This window comes from Heliangelus exortis, chromosome 7 (assembly GCF_036169615.1).
Source record: "Heliangelus exortis chromosome 7, bHelExo1.hap1, whole genome shotgun sequence".
Classification (NCBI taxonomy): Eukaryota; Metazoa; Chordata; class Aves; order Apodiformes; family Trochilidae; genus Heliangelus; species Heliangelus exortis.
Window position 1 is genome coordinate 34,565,138 of NC_092428.1, and position 20,510 is coordinate 34,585,647.

Genomic DNA, 20,510 nt, shown 5'->3' on the forward strand with positions numbered 1-20,510 from the left:
TTGCTCTGAACACACACTAACAAGCAGTGATGAAAAAGCAGGTAATATTAATAAAGTAATGTCCTAATAAATCTGCACGACTGCAAAGGCACTGCTTGAAAATGCCTGATGAGATGTTACCAGGTTTTTGTCAATGGTCATTCGCCCGCACAGCTCAATTTCCCTCTATTGGCCATACACAGGCTCAGTTCAAAAGGAAATGCTTTCTGAATTATGTAGCAAACCCTCCAATTTAAGTGTTTTCATTTGGCTCACTTGCTGTTCCTGCTAACCCACCACACACAACAGGAAAGGTCGAGCACAAAGTCCTGGTGAAGCCCATGGGGGCTGCAGACAGTCAGCAGCCACATCAACCTCATCTCCCTCACAGCACGAGTACAAAGGGACAGGGGGGTCTGGATGGATGTGGCCGTTCCTGCCAACCACAGTTTTATTGTGCATTTCAGGCACACCTCAGCACACCTCTTGGGCACTGAGGCATCATTCCAACAGAGGTTTGCCCTACTCCTGTGAAGAGATGCCAGGGTTAACAGTTCAGTGTCACGCTCTGCATTGCTAATAAATACTTGTTGGTGATATCAACTAGCTACTTCTCCAAGAAACGTTTACCTGATTTAACACCCCTTCAGCTGTCAGAACACCACTGGCAGGCTCAGGTTTGCTCACCCTCAACGAGGGGATGCCAGCTGACCCAGTACTCCTGCAAACCCAACGCTGTTTTGCCTTGAAGGCTCAAATTAACATTAGTGTTTAACTCCAAGTTTATCTACCGCAACACTGCAGCACCTCAGCACCTTTGCCAGCACTGGGTTGGGTGTCCTATGGCCAAGGCAGCATTCTGAGAGCATCAGGAGCCCCCCTGGCCACCCGGCACCCGGTCATGATACCTCTCCAAGATCTTCCTGCACCCACAAAGTCTCCTTGCTTTGGTCCTCTAAAATCTCACCCTGCATCTGAGAAGTCTAATGCAACTGTGGTACTTCGTGTGCATTTCCTTTAAAAAAACAACTCGTTTCTGGGGAGAAAACACCCAAAGTAGGGTTTTCCCATCACAAGTAGTTTTCAGAAGTTGGATGGCCGGCTGCGCTTGATCTTTGCTTTTTAAAACCAGAGATTTCCCTGCAGATTGAAACTTCACTGCTGAACTCTCCCCTCGCTTCCCCCCCCCCTCCCATCACCTGGTATTTCACGACCAGCAGCCCGGTCCCTGCGGGGCTGTCCCCGGGCAGCGCTCCCGGGGGCTCCGACACCCTCAGCCCCGGCTGCCAAACCCGCACCCGGGCTCGGTTCGGCTCGTTCGGTGGACAGGACAGGATGGGACGTGCGGGATCAACAGGTGCGGGTAGGGGACGCCAGGGATGGGCACCCCAAAGCAGGGGGTGGGGACACCGGGACTGGCTATGCTGGAACCGGAGAATATCGGGCCAGGGCATTCCCGGGTCTGGGCACTCCGGGACCGGAGAATCCCGGGGCTGGGCATCCCGGAGCACCCTGTTCGGTACTCACCGTCCTCCCGCTCGTCGAAGACGGGTCTCTTGGAGGAGGAGGCGCTGGCTCCCATCCTCTTCTTCCACTTTCCCCAGTGAAACATCGGGGCGAGGCGGATGGCATGCCCTGCTCGTCTCTCCCCGCCGGCCCGGCGGCTCACGCGGGTGGGACCAGGCTCCGCGATCGACCGCCAGCCCTCACCCACCGCCTCCCACCCGCACGGCAGCCCCCGGGGCCGCCTTCGCCACCCCCTCAGCCCCAGCCCCGCCGAGCCGGGCGGAGCGGCGGGAGGCGGGAGCGGGGCGGGCCGGGCCGCCCTCAGCGCAGCGCCCCCGGCGGTCAGGCCTGCAGCTGCGGCCCGGACGGAGAACGGGGCCTGGGCCCTGGGGCCTCCGGGGTGGTTGCGTCACGCCGGCCGCCGGGGTAGCGGTTCTGACCCGGCAGCTGCCACCGCCTCCAAAAGGCGGGTGCCGGGTCAGAACCGGGTCTCCCCGGGGCACTGAGTGAGATGAGTGTCCCCTCTTCCAGTTTAGAGCCATTCCTCCCTACCCCATCCCTCCAGGCCCTTGTCCAGAGCCCCTCCCCAGCTTCCCTGGAGCCCCTGCAGGCACTGGAAGGTGCTCGAAGGTCTCCCTGAGCCACCTCCTTGTCGAGCACCTCCAGCTCTCTCAGCCTGTCTCCAGCCCTCCCATTACCATCTCCCTGGCCTCCCCTGGACTCTCCCTTTGCTCCTGAGCCTGCAACTTTTAATTTTCAAGGAGTCAGGAGGAAAAAGCCTGTCCCGCATCCTGCCGGCACGGGAGCAGCAGAGGCTGCAAATGCTCCGTCTGCTGCCGGAGCTGCTGGCACAGGCGGAGGGACGAGCGCTGGGGAAGGCTCCAGCTCTGCCACTTTGTGAGCCTCACGCTGCATTTTCGTTGCTGTGCAGCTCCGTGGAGTGGAAATCCCGCTTTTCCGAGACAGCCCGTGAGTGGGCATGGCGGGGTTGAGAGGGTTCCTGCTCCTCCGGCTGGTGACCGAGCTGGCGACAGAGCTGCAGGAAAAGAATTCACCCCGGGTCAGGGCGGGCGCAGCGAAATGCTGAGCTGTAAGGTGCTCCTGACCCCACGTCTTACGGCTCATTGAACTGAGATGTCTCATGGAATATCTAATTAAACGCATTTCCCAGAAATAACTTACACTGCCCGCGGACCACAGCAGAACTGTCAGGGCAAGGGACAGTTCTTTAGCCATTATATTGCATCTGTTACACCATCAGTAAGGACTTCTGTAATTTCTGAGATGCTGCTTCCAAAGTTTTAATTTAGAATTTATGCTGTTTTCTTCCATAACATGTTTTGAAATTGATATGTTAGTTATTGTACTCTTTACAGAAAATTTGCTGCGAGTTAGTCATTATATAAAAAAGCCTGAAAGTTGTAGAAGGATTACAGTTGAAGGGTGTAATTTAAGAACAGTTTTCCAGAGGCAAAGAATAGTTCTTAAAGAAAATTTATTTGAGAAATCAGATAATAAAAAGATAGAATACTCTTTTAACAAGACAGTAATTTTTTCTTTGTTTAGAGATTGGTTTGTTTTAAAATACACTGCAAATCTCTGAGCTACCAGCATTCACTCCTGCCTTTCTCTTGTCTTTACATTCTGTACAAAGAGTATGAAAGGTGCTGTTAAATGGCTTCAGTCTGTCTGCCATTCACTTGTCATTTCTTTCTCATTCTTTGTAATATTTGGACAATCAAATCCACAGCATAGAATCATAGTCTTTTTTCTCAGAAGTTTACAATATGTAGTGTAGGAAAAAATGAGGGGGAAAAGTTTTCTTTGGTTTTCAAAAGAAAGTTTTCTTTGTTTTTTTTGTTTGGTTGGTTTTAGTGCTCTTCAGACCACTTAGTGCTGCTCAAAATCTTTCATAGTAACATAGGCTAATTAAAAACAGATCTTCTCATTTACTCCTGCTTTCTAGGAAGGCAACCATAGGCACACAAAAAAACCCCAAGAAAATTACCCCCTTGCTATCCTTCATTGCAAGGTCTGCTCATTCAGGAGGCCCATCTAGTGCATAGCCAAGACAATTAGAATTTTAGTCTTGTCTTTAAGGGAAGAACTACCACGTACCTAAACTCACACGTAATTACAGAGGCTTTTCTCTGCTCAGAATGGAACAGCAGGAGCTGCCCTGGCGGCTGCCAGGAGGCTGGTCCTGTGCTCATTACTCTGCACAGCAGCCACAGACTTCTCCTTGGGGTTCTGCAGGAGGAAGGTGCAGCGTTTGAAACATAAACCCTGTTACAATCTAAATTATAATACTGACATTGTCAGGGGGAATGTTACCTTGAGTAGAGATCTGGGTGAGCTTCATCATGAACTGAGTTGGGCAGTCCTTGCCAGATGCAAGTTCATCTGATTTTTGCTTTCTGCTTTAATTTGGGAGAGGATATTCTTATTCTAAACACCAAAACTGGTATTTAGAGACTGTCGTGCCTTGCTGGTGCCTTTTGAACTACCAATAGTAAAGATGACAGAAACAATACATAAGAGAAAAAGAGTTCAGGAAAGTTCCTCCGGACTTGTGTAGCAGGGCAAAGAATCTGGGCCACTAACAACAGTCTTTGGCTGTGTTTTGCCCTTGGAAATTGTGTTTTGATTATCTAAATTGTTTGTGTTGTTCCAGATTGAAAACCAATGGTTTTGTTTGGTTTCAAGTCACTTCTGACAACATCTGAATGATAAAAAAGAGAAAGTGTTGGAGGGGAAATCAGAGATATACAAACATCAACTTCAGAGAGTGCGTGGAAGGAAAAGGGTAAAAAAACAACAATGTCATTAACCATGGTGTTTGTTACACAGGCTCCAAGTTGTGCAGTGCTGGTCTTTCCTGTGGGCAACACTGCCACAGCACCTCACTTCCTTGGAAAAAGTGACATTTGTGTTTAGTTTGCAAATACTTAGCACAAATGCTGCTAGGTAATCTTTTCCATTTTTAATATTTTAACATTTTTATACACAAATTCCAGTTTATTTAGAATTCTAACTCTCTACTCCTGAGCAACTCAAACGGAGCTCTGAGGTTGTCTCCTCCTCTGTACCAGCAGAAACTGAGAAGGATGAAACACTCACTATCTCGGATCAGTTTGGGAACCAGAGAATGCTGGGTCACAAGTGCCAGTGCACAGTCATTTACAATGGTGCAAAGTTAGTGCCAAAAATACCGAGTGGAGCCCCTCTGCTTTCTCTCAGCCAAAGCATTTGCTCTCACTGCAGTGCAGGTGTGCTGGGGGTTCAAGCAGACAGATTTGCATTATTTCTGCAGCAGCACTGTATTCACTTTCTGCCTCTAAAGCTTGAAAGCAGGGGAGCAGTGGGCACCAGAGTCTGATAGCACCATGCAAATCCAGTGCAGCAGCATGCAGTGCTGATCCCCCCTGGGAACAGCTCACGGCAGACTGACCACCTCACTGACACTGACAGTCCTATGGCAAAAACCTCCATTCAGCAATCAGCACTAATCCTGCAGGAGAGAAAAGTAAAATACAAAATGCTCTACAGTGGTCCAGCATAGGAAAGGGAAATGGAGAGAAAATTCTGCCTTCTTACACATCCTGGTCTCCAGGGAAACAGAGATCCACTTTGGTTTGAGATGAGGAAGTTTAATTAAAAGCTGACTTTTACGATCATTTATCCTTGAAGACATCATTGTCTGTAACTCTAGCTACATCTCTAAGGGGGAAATGTGCAAGCTGGGTGACCAGAGGGGTCATTAGGAACAGACTGTTCTTGAAACAACTTGGAATATTGAACCAAAGTTTTCAGGTTTTCATGCAGTCAGTACTACCTGTGCTGTGTCTCATCAGTCTCACTGACATGCAACAGGCAAAGCCAACGTGCATCCATTTAACTAGGAGATGTGATACTTGTTCTAATCTAGGACAGGTCAGATAAATTCTTCATGAAAATCCAGGATTATTCTTTTAATCAGAGGATTTGTATCAGGAATTACTTCAGTTATTTGTTCTCAAACAGCTCGGTTCTGCAAGTGAATGAGTATCCTGCAAGAAATGACTGATCATTCTCAAGCATCGTGAGCTTTATATTTATATCATGTCAAAATTAGCATGAAGAGAACTGGAGATAATATTTAAATTTTTCTTTCTTAATCTCATGCTTTAATTAAGCAGCACAGATCCTGCAGTTAACATCTTCATATTATCCTCTACTGGCTGCCATTTTTTATGGTTCCCTTTCTCTTTTCACTGATTGCATGGAACAGCGATCATTTGCTTCTTTCATCAGTGGAAATCAGGATCAAGTTCCCTGCTATCAGTGAAGTTACCCTGAATCAAACCAGTACAAATAAAAATAGAACTGCCTGAAGTAGCATTACTTTCTTTATCATTATCTGTTCTCAGTAAGCTGATGAAAATGGTTCCTAAACAAAAATGCAATGATCATAAAACCACCAAAGAGGCAAATACTATAAGATACTCTGAATTTAGGCATAGAAACAAGGGAGGCAGTATAGCGTGATATTACATTTCTGCTAAAAGCCCTTTACTGAACATAATAGCTATAATTGCAACACAAGGTAATGAAAGGAATACTGCTGTGATTCACGTGCCTTCTTCATCAAGAAGAAAGCCTACAGAGAGAAACCTATGTTTATTTTAACACGTAATTCTTTCAATAAACATTATGTGAGGGGGAAATTCCACACATTTGGCTATCATTAGTGTTTCTGTAGATAGTGCCAGTTCTGTTTTTCAAGATGCTAATAGTAATCATACCAATGCAGCTATTTCAGACTCCCTTCCCACCAGCACAGCCACCTAACAAGCTTCTGCAATTGGGATCACTGGTGGTCTGCATTAAGCACACACAGCTGCCTTGCAGCCTTCTTCTAAAACCTTTCCTGGGCTGGTGGGACAAGGCTGACCCCTCCCCTGCAGGGCAGGACCAGCTGCAGGGCAGGTATCACACACCTCTCAGCACCAGGGGTGATAAAGTTGCCTCCCTCCCTCTCACCTGCCTTCTTCCTTGGGAGCTGCAGAGGTGGCTGCATGCCAGCTCAGGACAACAGCTTTCTTCTTCTTTCAGAATTTAGAGGTTTCCTGTAAAATGGAGTTTTTCAAGGTTCAACATGCTCTATTTCAAAATAAGGTACTGTCTGGATAATCTTGGAGGTCAGAAGCTCCTAAAGGAGGGGACTGTTCAGGTGAGTCAAGATAAGGCAACTTTAAATTTAATGGAACCAAAGCTTTGCACTAATGCTGTATCACTGGTAGCTTGAGATGTTCCAGCCTTTGGCTGTACTTGCTATAAAAGACACTATATGTGCCCAGGGTCTAACAGGAACTTATTTTCCTCAAAATATTGCTGCCAATATATTTTGTGTATTTTCCCATTCAAGAGTTATTGCAGTTAGAGAGATGCTCTTCCCTACCAGTGCAATATGGCATACAGACTATAGCAGAATGGGTCAGATTCTCTAATATAAATAAAAAGCCTCCATAAGTAAATAGCTTCTAAAGGAATCCCATTAAAATAGCTTTGTTTTCTCATTTAGTTTAATTGGCACAGTATAAGTAAAAAAAAAAAGTTGCGTCTGTAAACTCAGAAATTAATTTCAGCAGTTAAGGGTTTGATGCTTTGCCAGATGAGTGGAAAAGCTACAAATTCATAGCTATGATCTTTAATACTTTTCCTTTTTTAAGAAAAAAGTCCTTAAAACCCTTCCATGTGTAATGTATATAGTTGTGTATCCTTTAATCCCCTCTAACAGTGTTATTTCCACAAAAATTTAGAGCAGTTTTAGACATTTTGCATGCAAAGGAACAGCTGCTCTCTTTCTGGGTTGAAAACATGTTTGTTTTTCTCTTTTAATACTTTCATCTGGGAGGAAATGTCCTTTCAGTGATTCTGGAGGGTTTATTTCAGAAGCTGCCATGTCTTGTTTGGTTGGGTCTCTGGTATAACAGGATTAGAGCTCTTCCCCCTGGCATCAGTTACCACAGGTAAGATCATTGGTCAGACAGGTAATTCAATAACAATTGTGTTTGTCTTCTATTTGCCTTAGTGTAATTTCATTGTAACAGTCAGACTTTTATGTGCTTTTGCTTGGCACTGACCTCAGTGCAGGAGAGTGGTAAATACGCTGAGTTTTGTTTACTAAAAATGAGATGAACTGAAAGGTACAATTAATAATACATAGTGAATTTCTAAACTCTTCTAACTTTAGGTAACAAGGTAAAACCTGTTCTTTCACATATTCTTTTTTTTTTTACTGTAGGTGAGGTGAAAATGTTACAAACCTTGTCTCACTCCGAAGTGACACTGAATGACTGTTTAGTCAAAGAAAGTCAGCCCTCAGTTGTCTGACTGGGTATGAGCTGTTTGAAAGATGAATTGGCTGCCACTGATTCCCACGCAGTGTGCAAGGAAGTGCACAGTGTTGCTGTGACCCTTACGAGTGCTCTTGACTTTTCAGGGTCTGGAATCTCCTGTTGCTTTCATTCAGTTTTTTGCTTTAAATGCAACTGCATGCTCCACTTCAAAAACACAAACATTAATGTGGTGCTTTCTTTTTTTTATCTGAATTGAAACGTCTTAAAATATTGCCACAAATGTTAATCCAGTGTTGAGCAGCTGCCAAAAGGTCTGGTTTGTTTTCCTTTCCTAGAGGTAAAGAAAATATTATGACAGCAACTAGCAGGCTTTCTTGTTTGTTTTGTTGACTTTTAACAGCAAACAAGTCGAATTGCAACACTAGTAAATAGAAACAGCACCTTGTCTATAGAATGTAATTTGTTCTATCTGTTGCTGGATATTAGAAGCTATTTAAAAGGATGATATTAAAATGGCAAACTGAAGCAGTGAAAAGTAAGGAAATAGGTCAAGTGTGGCTTCTGCATCATCTGCCTCGGAGTCAGCAACTGTGTTCTACAAGGGGAAAAGGAGACAACCTCCCTGCTTTGGGACAAAGTGTCCTTGAACAGCCAGCAGTGACCTGCAGGCTCCCACTGAAGCTGCTCCTAACAGCACATCCAGCATGCTCTGGGAATTTTGCCTTGCTAAACATACCAATTGTTCCCTGAGCATGGACATGCTGACATGATTTCAGAATCTTAAGATCTGTTTAAATGTTAACAGTTTTTTTCAAATATATTAAAATAATATCTTATGTGACATAAATGCCATAAATGTATGTGACATGTGCCAGGCTTCTAGGCTGCTTCCAGTAATAGGAACACTAGAGCTTTTTGAAACAAGAAGTTGACAAAATTAAACACAAATGGGGCATATTTCTTTCTAATATCATTATCAAAAATGGCTGAGCAGTTGTAGCTCAAATTTAGCCTGAGGAATGCACTCAACAAACCAAACAGCTGAAGCTTAGCAAAATCATAAACAACTGAAAATGATGTGTTTATAATTGGAACAGTCAGTGTCAGACTTTAAAGTGATAAGCAGGCTTTGCAAAAGAAGATCAAACACTAAATACTGAAGTAGTAGATAATAGATGGGCATAAATGCAAGCCTTAGATTGTCACACCAGAAAGTTTTGGGGTGTGTTATTTTCCAGCTCTGATGTCAGCGATAGAGAAGTGTAGGTTTGCCTTGAAGGGCCCCTGCTGCAGTAGGAAACAAACAAGAAAAAAAACTAAGGAGCAAGAATATTCTTGTGTTTCTATTTAATTACATGAACTTTGTTCTTACAGTTGCTACTATTTTCTGTTTTATTTCAAAGGCAATTGAAAACTCTCCTTTTAGAAAGGAATCCTAGAAAAGAGCTGCCTACAGAGCTTTGTAAGTATTCATTACTTTTTTGAAAATATAGGCATTTTTTGGCTCTTAGTGTTTAATTCTGTGGCTGGACTTTAAAATACTTTGATATTTAACTAAAGAATGGTTTTAATTTATAACAAATGCTGTGAGGGGGGAACTACTTACATTATTTATAGTTATTGCCTTCATTGATAAGAGTCAAAAATTTTATTAAAAGGTCTAGGGTTCTAGTCAGAAAGGTTCAGTTTAATTTCTCTGAGTAAGGCTGAAGTAAAAATGTCTCAGATGTCAGAAATCTGACATCTGCATAATAAATAACTAAACATGATTAGAGCTGATTTTCTACAGCAGTTCATTACACTTAAGGTTGTCTTTACAGTTTGTAATTCCGTTTTACTGACTCTCTTTGTATTACCAGTTACTGCCTTGGAATAGCAGAGCTATCTCCTGGGGTAACTTGGCTCTTTTCTGCCTTGAGCCAAGCAGTGATAAATCAAAAAAAAAAAAAAAAAAAAAAAAAGTTATTTGCTGATTTAAATGCCCTTGTGTGTCTCAGAGCAGAGCGAGCTGCTGGGCTGTCTGCATGAAACTGTGCAGTGCTGTTTCCTGGACAGATCCTAGACCAGAGCTCTTGCACTGTCACACTTTGACAGTGACAGGTTTGCCAGATCAGTTTTGGGATAAGGGAATTCCTGCCATGTGTGACACTTACCTGTTTCTTCACGCTCTGGGTAATGGTACTAAGCCAGGCTGCCAGCCTTCCTGCTGTGCTGAGGTTGTGCTGAAGCTGCAGCAGTCACTGTGAGCAGTGCCTGGGGATGGATGTCTGGGGGTGCCTGCAGAGGGCCAGCTCTGTGCTCCCCACCCACCAAGCCCTGCAGACCTGTCCTGCCTGTTGTGGTCCCAGCCAGGCTGCTCTGCTCTGCTCTGGGGGCATGGCTGCCACTCTCTTTTCCCATTGTCACTTTCCCACATCCACTCCAGGGCTTGGAGCAGTCGCAGGGATCCTGCATAAGCCTGGCAGGGTTGCAGTGCTGTGGGGATGCTCTGCCACCATATGCTGTGCTTTGGATGAGCTGTTCCCTTGGCAGATCCTAGAAGTCCATGGCACTGCCACCTGTAGTCCTTGCACTCCACAGCTGCCACGGGGCACTGTGTACACAGACCTCTGTGTGTACACCCCTGTGGTTTGCAGGACTGTGTCTCCCTCTGCCCCACAGCAGCTGAGCTGTGTCAGACTTGGGCCCTTACGTGGTGGACCAGGTGAGACTTGGACTGTCATGGTGTCTGGAACCTGAGCTAGGGGGTGGCAGATGTAGTGTCAGGGTTTGTCTCAAGCCAAGGGACTGAAGGCTCCAGGACAGGCAGGTCCCCTCTCTACTGCAGGCTTCTCCTACCACAGGTGCTGGAGATTACCAGGCAGTCCACCCCATAAGCTGGGAGAACCTGTGCTGTGACATGCTGAGAGGCTGTCAAAATCTAGTGTATTTTTACAAAACACTCATGTTTTGACAAGACGGCTTTTTGTGACAAAAATCCTGTTTCATGAGCTAATTCCCTGCCCACTCTTCCTCCTACCCTTCCCCATTGCTCTCTTGTCTGTACACTTGCCATCACAACCACCTTTGTCAAGAAACAGAGTAGGAGCTGATGCTGACAGTGTCAGCACTACCTGCAGCCTGAGGTACTGTCCTGCAGAAGCTGTTCTGTCCTTCTTTGTCTTTTCATATGGGCAGAGCTCCAATCTGGTGCTGGTATCACCAGTACCAAACAAAGTCTGTAACATAAACTGAGCTGAGTTTGGAGGCTGACACATGATAATTTTATCTCAGCTGTTACTCTTAATTTCTGGGGTATATCTTTCATCCAGACCTAGAATGAATTTGTGATGCCTGCCTTCAATCCACTGGTTTTTTGGGGTTGGTTTGTTTGTTTGTTTGTTTTGAGTTTTTGTTTGGTTTTTTTGTTTGTTTTTTTTTTTAAACATGGATGGAAAATCTTTATAAGAAAAGCAGAAGTCTGAATCATAACACCTGTAGCCCTGCCTAGAGCATTTGTGCTGGTTCACCTAACTGGTGTAGAATTACCATGTGTTCAGATTTTAATTAGCAAAGTGGAAAAATTCATTGCTAGCCAATATTTTTTTTTTTTTAATGTTCTCAAACCCCGGTTTACTGTGCACTAGTTGGGCAGTGTGGTGGGGAACCTGGGATACCTGCCTTCTGCTTCCTTCTGCTGCCAGTGGCTTGCTGGAGGTGCCTGTCTTTGGAGAAGTCACCGAGCTGCCTGTGCCTCTGTGTCCTCAGCTGTAAAATGAGGATGAGAACACCCTTGAAAAAATCTTCAAGCCTACTGAAGAAAGTATGCCATGGGAGCTGCATGACTTACAGCTGCAGCTACCTAAGGGTTCCCTAGAGTGATTTAGGAACAATCTAAAGCGTACAGGTTCTCAGCAGGTGATGCAGTTTAAAACTTAAATGATTTTTCAAGGATGCTGAGGAGCTGAGTGCCACGTTGCCATCTTCCCAGGCATGCAGGTGGAGTCAGTGCACCCTGCTGCATCCTGCAGCACATCCTGAGCAGCATCCCCCTACAGTCAAAGCACATTCAAATCTGTGTGGCTTTCGGAAAGATAAAGAGATTTCAGTTTTCCTACACTGAAGTCATCTGTGTGATTCATTTTGATCACTTCTGTTTAAAAATAGATTCAATTTCTTCATGCTAGACTATTTTAAATCTAATTGTGCTCCCAAGCAGATCTTTACAAGGTGCATTTTCAAAGCTCTTTCTTCTTGTCAATAGTGTACATCTTCCATTTCTGCATTTGTATTTTATGATTATTCAAAGCAATTTTCTAATTTGTGAATCGTGACTATATGAAAAGGCACTCTGGTAATTGTGGCTTACTTGGAAAACTTTTGTTTTTAGATGGTTACAATGCAGTCAGTTTGCTATTGGGGTTGCTGATCATGAATGCCACCCTGACAGCAATCAGTGTGATTGTTCAGAGCACGAGGAGTGCTTGTGTGTTGGACAGATACAGCCAGACACCAGCCCTGGGGATGTATTTCTTCACAAAGCCAACAGCAATAATTGCACAGCAGCATATTTAGTGTCTGCAATAAACATGGATTTTAAATGTTATACACTCTTGTTTCTTTAGAGTAATTACTTATACAGCACTGTTTGCCTGTTGTGTTTTCAGGGTGTATTTTAAAAAAGTTTTGGCAAGTTTGTCTGCTTGGGGTATTGCCATGGATTTGTGGTACCAGGTAATTCCTCTTTTCTGGCCTCTCCCCAGCACTCTTGAGACACTGACAGGCTGGTTCTCACAAACTTAACTTGCAGGAAAGCAACAACACACCCATTTTGCAGCCAGCATGTGGTACACATGTGATGCTGTTAAATCTTCATCTAAATGTTTCCTTTAGGTATTTCAGCAAATCATTTTTTCCAGTCCCATTCCTGTTCAGTTTCTCTCATCACCTCAGTTGCAATTTGAGTGGAATTTCACAATAATGGTTCAGAAAGTTATGGTTTTCATGGCTTCTCACTTTTGAATTCAACATCAGCAGACTTCAAAGAAGTAATAATTCTGACTAAAATTTGAGAGTTCTAGTTCTTGCTATGGTCTGTGAGGTGGGCAAAAATAAGTTTTGAATGGTCTTGAAGTGAATTTTCCTCAATTCTCTCTCTCTGGCAAAACTCAGGTAAGTTGCCAGTCAGCTTCTACCCTGTGGCTGATTAAAAAACAAAACCCCCAACAGATAAAGGGTCAAAAATGTCAATGAAGTTGAAATGTTTTAATTGCATTTGTTTTCCATTTCAGTGGAGCCATTCCAGATCCCAAGGCAGTGTTTCAGGGAGGTCTCTGTGCAGCTGTGAGTTCCACACAGCAGTTTGTAGGGACTTTCCCCTCAATGTGAAGACCCTGTTTGCACTTGGGTCCCAAGTCTCCTCCAAGAGCTTGGGCCTGGGAGGATCCCACAGCTGTCCCCAGTCTGGTGCTTGGGAAAAAGCCTCTGCTCTCCAGAGAGCCCCAGCAGCTGCTGCTCACTGCCTTTTGCCTGCTCTCCTGATGGGTTTTATTTTTCCCTATTAAGTGTACTCTGTCAACATTGCTGCAGGTGACAAGTAATGTCAAGCAGAGCTGTTAATCACATTGTAAAATTTGTTTTGTAACATTCCTTTCAGCTTTAATTACTGACAATTTCAAATCAAAAAGCTCTGCTATTACTAATGTATTTCTAATTTCTGCAAGTAAGGTTTTACAAAAACATTTTAAAAGAGCAAATACAGTTTTATACTGTAATGACTACAGCAGGGAGTCAGAATTTTAAGCAACCTGTAGAAAGTGATGGAGATCAGACTACAGTTCAGCTGTGAATGGAGATTTAAAGTGTGACTCCAGTAATACAATACGAAGAATAGGTTACTATTGACTGGGTGTAGAATGTCTGTTTTCAGTGCTGCACTTTCTAGTTATATTGTTATAAACCATATATCAATCAAAATTAAAAGGTTGGGACAAAAATACCTTTCTTTTAGAGACTTGGCACATTCATTTTTTGAAATATTTAATAGATTACAGCTGCTGTCTGAATAAAAAATTAAAGTATTTAATTATTAATTAAAATTATTTGTAGGTCTGAAAAGAGCAAACTAAAAATCACTAGACTTGGCCAAATAAATAACTTAAGGTGGTACATGGTATCTGCATGTGTAGTAATGGTTACTATCATAGAAATAATTATAAGCATGGTAAATATCAGACTTTGACTTTGACTGAGCTACTACACAGGTATCTGAAGACTGACCCATCTTTCCAAATGGGCCTGGCAGTCTTTCAAGGCCCCTTCCAGCCTGGGCTGTTCTGTGAGTCTGTGTTTGCTAAATTCACAGCAAGCTTAACTGCACTGACAGCCTTGGATCTTCCACCCTTGAATTTCCACCTCAATAAGCCATACAAAAGGGATTAAAATCCACCCTGTGCTTTCCTGGGGATTCTGGGAAGGGAAAGCTGCTCTGAGGTTTTCCAGCTGTTTCAGGAATGCTGGAGGTGTGTTTGCATTTACTGGAGTTTGTTTTGATAAAGGTGTATACCGGGGGGTGCTTTCCTTGTGGGCTTTTTCACTAGTGGGTGAGAAGCAGTGTGAGCAGAAGGTTGGACCTTTTAATGAGGATGACAAATGGGTGGTGTGCATGCTGGGCACTTCATCAGAATAGCAGGGGGGGGAGCATGGGGGTAGATGGCATTGTCCAGGCAATATAGGGGAAGCTGAAATATGAGGGAACTGAGAGAGGACACTTAATTAGCATGAGACTGTGGAGAAAAAATTGGAAATACAGCACTGTCTTACAGGAAAAAGGTAGAGCCACTAAAAAGATGGATCAGCATAGGTGCTATTTCAGGACGTGGTCTGGTGCAGATACTCGGTGCAGCAAGCACTAAGGAGGGCAGTGGCAGCCCCCAAAACCATGCTCACTAAATCAGCTCTGGTGACCCCATCGTGGCCGGGTGGGTAAAGGAACAAGAGTCTGCGGGGGGACAACACTGTGTCTGCAGGGGGCTGGCAGGTCCCAGGGGACACGGTCCCATTCCTTGCTCTCCCATCAGGAGGGCAGGGGAGGGGGAGGCACAGCTGCTCAGACAGCAGAGCCAGGGTCTGCTCCTCGGGGCCACCACTCTGCTTCACCTCTGCCACTGGGCAGGAGGAAAATGAAAATGTGCTTCTGCCTGCCTGTGTGGTGTACTGAAGGTAGGGACATGATCATCAAATTTGTATGCAATCTGAAGCACAGACCTGCTTCTTAAAGATTTAGTGCACTATAAATACACCATAACTAATTTTTACAAGCTTCTTGATATTGTTCATCTGCATACCAGAAGTCTGAGATTGTTTTCTGTGTTTTCATCTCGTGTTTGAGCTCACATTCTTCAAAGACAAGCAGAATTTGCTCTTTGTCACACTGTCTCCTTTTTTTCTTTCCACAGTATTGCAGTTATAAATTTACATTGGGAGGGTAAAATTAAGAAGTTGTCAGCAGAGAGGAAAAGATGCAACATCATTTGCATTATTTATGGTCTGATAGATTCCAGAAGTCATTAATAATAGAAATACTGGGCATATTCCCACAGAAGAACTCTCCTCATCTTTAAGCTTTCCTGTAATGAAGGGTAATTACTGTGGATACCATTAGTATCAGACTGGAATTAGGGGTGTTAAACTGTGATATCATTAAAGGGAACACAGTAAATTATGAGTATGAATTAGTCACTTAAAATGCTAATCAATATGGCAAATAAAAAAATCAGCTCAAAATACCATGATACTTAAAATTAAGGCAAAATGCTGATGCAAAGAAAACTAAGGTTTTTATTAATCTGTTTCATATATGATGTCACTAAAGGCAGTCGTGCACTTCCAGAACTTCACCTGATATTACTTGTGTTAATTCCTTGTTTAAGTGCTTGTTTTGAGGCAAATTGTATCTCAGTAGCCTTTATTGATTACCACTGTTTACTATCAAATTTCACCAGGTTTTTACCATGATTTGAGAGCAAGCAGTGCATTTTTCTAGACAGACAATCTTACCTGCCTAACTAGTGCTTAACATTTAGATAATTTTATTCCATATTAGGGGACATTTATTTTAGCATGCATAGCATGCTTGCTTAATATTTTAAGTCAACAGGATCTCAAGTGAGGTTGTAGACTTAGGACCCACCTGTATTACCCCCCAAGCTTGGAAGTATCCGTGCAGAGAACTTCTTGTCTGCAGGCAGATTCCTCTGATTTAGTCAAGTTCAGTAGCTCAGTGGGTTAGAAACTAAAGCTGTGTCCTCAGATCTAAATCAAGACTTGTCTTGGACCACGTTTTGTTAGTGTCACAGTGATTTTTATCCTCCTCAAGCAAGGGTCATGCTAGATGTCAGTTTTGTTGTTTGTATTTTGTTTTTTGTTGTTAAATACTAGCATTTTAATATAAGAACATACACTGTTCATTTAACTTATTTTTTGCTGTACCTTCTGCAGAATCTGTCATGTTCATGGGTGTGTTGTACTGTGTGTGTTTACAAAGAGCACTAAATTTAAAGGGAAAAAGCTCTTGGATTCATTTGTGCTTAATGAAGCTGAGGCTATTGTTGGTTTTCCTGGCCGTGGCCCAGTGTTCAGGAGTGCATCCATCAGCTGCAGAGTAACATTTACAATCAAACCAGGAAAAACACTTGGGAGTGGGAATGAAATCCCAAGTATTTGCCATTCATTTTCAATGAGAATTAATGTGGCTCTTGGATATTCAAAATTATGGTGGTTATAGACTTCCAAAGGGATCTGGTAACAAATCCTTATCATGGTTGAAATACATGGGGTCCTTCAATCCAATTAAACCAAGCTTTCTCTGGCATTCATGTGGAGTTTTAGTGAGCAAATCATGCACAGCAAGCAAAACTTCTGAACAGTGCCATACACACAATTTTACTGGACTTACTCATAAGAGTTCTCCCCTGTGCAACCAAGAAATTAATTTATCTTTGAGCATTTTAATTGTTACCTAAAGTAAAAAAATTAGGGCAGTAGTAAAAGCATGTTTTATTAAAATAAAGTTAAACCCCTGAACAGAAGGCAGTGTTTATCACAGGGACATCTGGCTCAGTGTATTTACACCCTGTACAGGCATGAGTTGAAAGATATTTTTTTTTAAAGATGTGCAGACTTATAAAATGGGCTGTCTCCTTGTTAAGTTTTTATCTGTGTGAGGTGAACCAGTATTATTTTTCAGGAATGGTTTCTGTATTCCACAGCAGCAATTTACAGTTAATTACAGCTGATCACTCTTCAAGTTGGTGTGTGCAGGGAGAGTTTTGTTTGGCAATCAGCAGCGTGGTGCCTGACAGTGGTGTTTCTATAGTAAAGTGGAGGGTTACAGCTGTTTTTCCAAGTGCCCTTAGGCATTTGTTATATCCTTTTCATGGTAAATAGGTAATATACTTGAAACACTTGTTAGTTATTTGGGTTTTAAATCCCCTTCAGTGGTACATAATCTTGAAAATTTTGAGGATTTAATTTGTATTCTTCAAAAGTAACACGTCAAACTCATTTTTTCTGCTGATTTTTCCTTAAGAATATGGGGTTGCATTTTCTTCTGCTTAATTAAAACAATACATTAGAACTGGAAAACAATTACAAATGATGCTCTGGAAGAGTGCTGTAACTTTGTTATGTTTAATGGTAGTTTAGATAGTGGTATATTTAAAGAAAAATAATGACATATACTTTAATATTTAGAATCTGTGGGAATGCAGATGAAGTTTAGGAACCTTCTGTAATAGGCAGGAGTTTTTTCTCCCTCCCACATATCCCATCTGTCGTTCTGGCTGAGTGCAGTGTGTGAGCAGCAGTGTGTGTGAGCAGCAGTGTGTGTGAGCAGCATTGTGTGTGAGCAGCATTGTGTGTGAGCAGCATTGTGTGTGAGCAGCAGTGTGTACATACTGCATGTGCAGAGGTAACAATGAGCCTGGGAACTGGGACCTTCCCAGAGAGGGGGATGAAAGCTGTGCTGGTGACTGCTCCTGAGCCCTCATCACACACAAAAAGCAGAAGTCATGCTCTGGAGTCCAGTGTGGATGAACCCTGGAATTAACCATCATCATACAGATATGAAACAGCACTAAGTTCTGCTGTGTGTGGAGATTTAGGTCTATAAAGGTGTTATTTGAGAGGATGCTGAATTTGTCTGGCCTGAGGTGCCAGCTGGGATGAAATACAAGATGTGCTCAAGCTTTCATTGGTGCTCTGGTTGTCATCACTACAGTACATGGCATATTTAAATTGATGATGTTGAAAGATCTTTCCTATTTTGACTCACAGATCGCATTTGGGCACTTGTAGTATGTTAATGATCACTGTATCTGTTTGCTTTGCCTTTTTACTTCCTCTGATATATGGAATATATTTTTAACTTCTATTCATCACGCGGAGAAGTCAAATCCAGTCAGACAACATTCATGTAATACTTATTTATACTCGAATCTACACTGTCAGGCTATAAATGCTGCAGAAAAATGAAGTGAGAGAAAAAGTTAGGGTTATACACAGCCTTAACTCAATCCTTGCATGTGCATACATTATGTGAGCCTCAATTCCTCACTGTATTTTTTCCCTCAGAGTGGAGATCCCAGTACAAAGCTGGGATTTTCTGCTTTCCCATCCTCTGCTTCAGCATTCACTGTGTGTGTTTGACACAGCCACATCTAGGCCTGGGTGGGTGGGTGTCAGTCCCCCCTCAGCCTGGGGGGGACACCTCCTGGGGACACGTGTCCCTGGGAGTGAGATGGAGGAGGTGTGGGACACTGATGGTCACAGACATCAGTGGGATGGTGTTTTCTTCAGAACACAGACTGCCTTAAACTTGTGAAAAAAACCTTTGAGAATAAAATGTGTATTAAAACCAAAAAGACCGATGGTTCTACTTCTGTTAGGAACAGGAAAGTTGATTTTTATATTTGCTGTGATTTTTTTTCACTCCTTGCCCTGTTGTTTGCCTCCCTCCACCTCCTTGATGTCGCTTCCAGAAAGCATAAAATACTGTGTGATAGCAGGGAGGGGGGGAAATCTGCAGCCAAGGGTGACTCCTGGCCGGTGCAGAGAAGGAGGACATCCACACTTACTGAGTTTCTGGCCTCTGGCAGGACAATTCAGGCAACGTGAGGTGAAAAGTGAAGAAAAGAAGCTGGAAGAGGAACAAACGTTATTTGAATGAAGAAAAAAGCAAGTATTAATATGTCATTGTATCTTAAAAGTTGTTACTTAGCTTTTTAATTGCCTAGTTTACTGCTCATAAGGAAAGAAGAAATTTCAAGTATTTTGCAGTACAAGTGGAAATAGATTGCTTTTCTTTACAAAGAGAGTGCTCCAAGACAAAAGAGAGGCGACTTACCATGCTTCTCGCTGACTTGACCATGACACTTTATGATTTCCCATTCCAACAGAGCAGAAAATAAATCCTTTTGGGTTAATTCATGCCTGGTATGTTACATTCCATGCAAACAAATTTATCTTTAGTGACAGCAGGCTACAGCTAGGGGGCAAACTCTGCATGTGACATAAAAATGTGCTGTATCCAGGGTGTAACAAGTGTATGTATTGAACAAATTTTGCTAAAAGGACTTGCTTATGGTTCTGCATGTTCTCCCACTCTATGCATAAGTTTGGATGCCTGTGCAGGAATCAGTCCTCGTGTTACAGACCAGACTCAAGAAATGAGACCGAGTTAGTCCTGGTTTGTGTCATCTTTAATACCTTTTTTCTTTCGTAACTGTAATTGCAAAAGTCATGTTCCGAACACGTGCAGTACATCTCCAGACATTCAGAATCAGAGCATTAATGACAACCTCATTGATGAACCTTGAGAACCTGATGGCTCAGATTACACTGTCTCATAGAACTTTTTGTGGTACCACTGTCCACTTCTTGGTGTCCACTTAAATTTCCTCAGCATCTAAACCAGTCTGGGGATAACCCTGTCACTGGGCACCCGTCCTGGGTGAGTTGGTGACTCCTGGGCTTTGGTCTGGACCCGTGTCCTGCAGGTGCTGCTGCTTTCCTCTGCTGAGCTGGGGACTTGGGGGGTCCCTGCAGGGCTCTTCCTTTTGCAAACTGATGTTTTGTGAAGGGGGTCCTGGTGTTTTGTTTCCCTGCTAGGAACTGGCATGGCTAATGGGTATGGTGTATTGTTCAGCTGCAAATGGCTAAGCACGGGAGCAGGAGCATTCACCTCTTGTATGAAACTTTTAAAGCTATAATTTAAATGAACCTTTTCAGCAGTAAAGAAATTTCTCAGGAACAGCGCAGCCAAGATGATGAAAGAAAAAGATGGAATACTTAGATTTTCACCTAGAAATGCAGATACAGTACGTAACAGAATAACAAGGTGGACACTGGAAAGAAATCCATTAATGATACGGTTTATTTTCTTTATAGCCCACATATTTAAATTTAAATTTTTTTTTTTAAAAAAAAAAAAAAAACAAGAAAACCAGGACTTCAAATGCCATTGCTTTGGCACTGGCTTTGCAGGCCCTTTCTCAAAGATATGTGAACTGTGGCTTGTGGTGCTGAGCCGAATGTGTGCTGTAGGAGCTGCCAGATCTTTCAAACTGCTCTTCAAATCTGTATTGTCTCCAATAACCAGGCTACTTGGAGGCGTTGAAACAGGACTGTGTATGTTGAAATATGATT

General features: G+C 43.1%; 1 protein-coding gene across 3 annotated transcripts in view; it reads right to left on the bottom strand.

Annotated features, from left to right (window-relative positions):
- Positions 1 to 1,802, bottom strand: part of STK32C (serine/threonine kinase 32C) — a 43,819-nt gene extending 42,017 nt beyond the window's left edge. For 2 of the 3 annotated variants that reach the window (XM_071749719.1, XM_071749721.1), the window contains exon 1: positions 1,507 to 1,736. In XM_071749719.1, coding sequence (XP_071605820.1) covers positions 1,507 to 1,611 — 105 coding nt within the window. In that variant the 5' untranslated portion in view covers positions 1,612 to 1,736. Of the gene's footprint in view, positions 1 to 1,506 lie in introns of all 3 variants that reach the window. The other variant, XM_071749720.1, reaches the window with a different exon arrangement.
- Between the last annotated feature and the right edge of the window lie 18,708 nt (positions 1,803 to 20,510).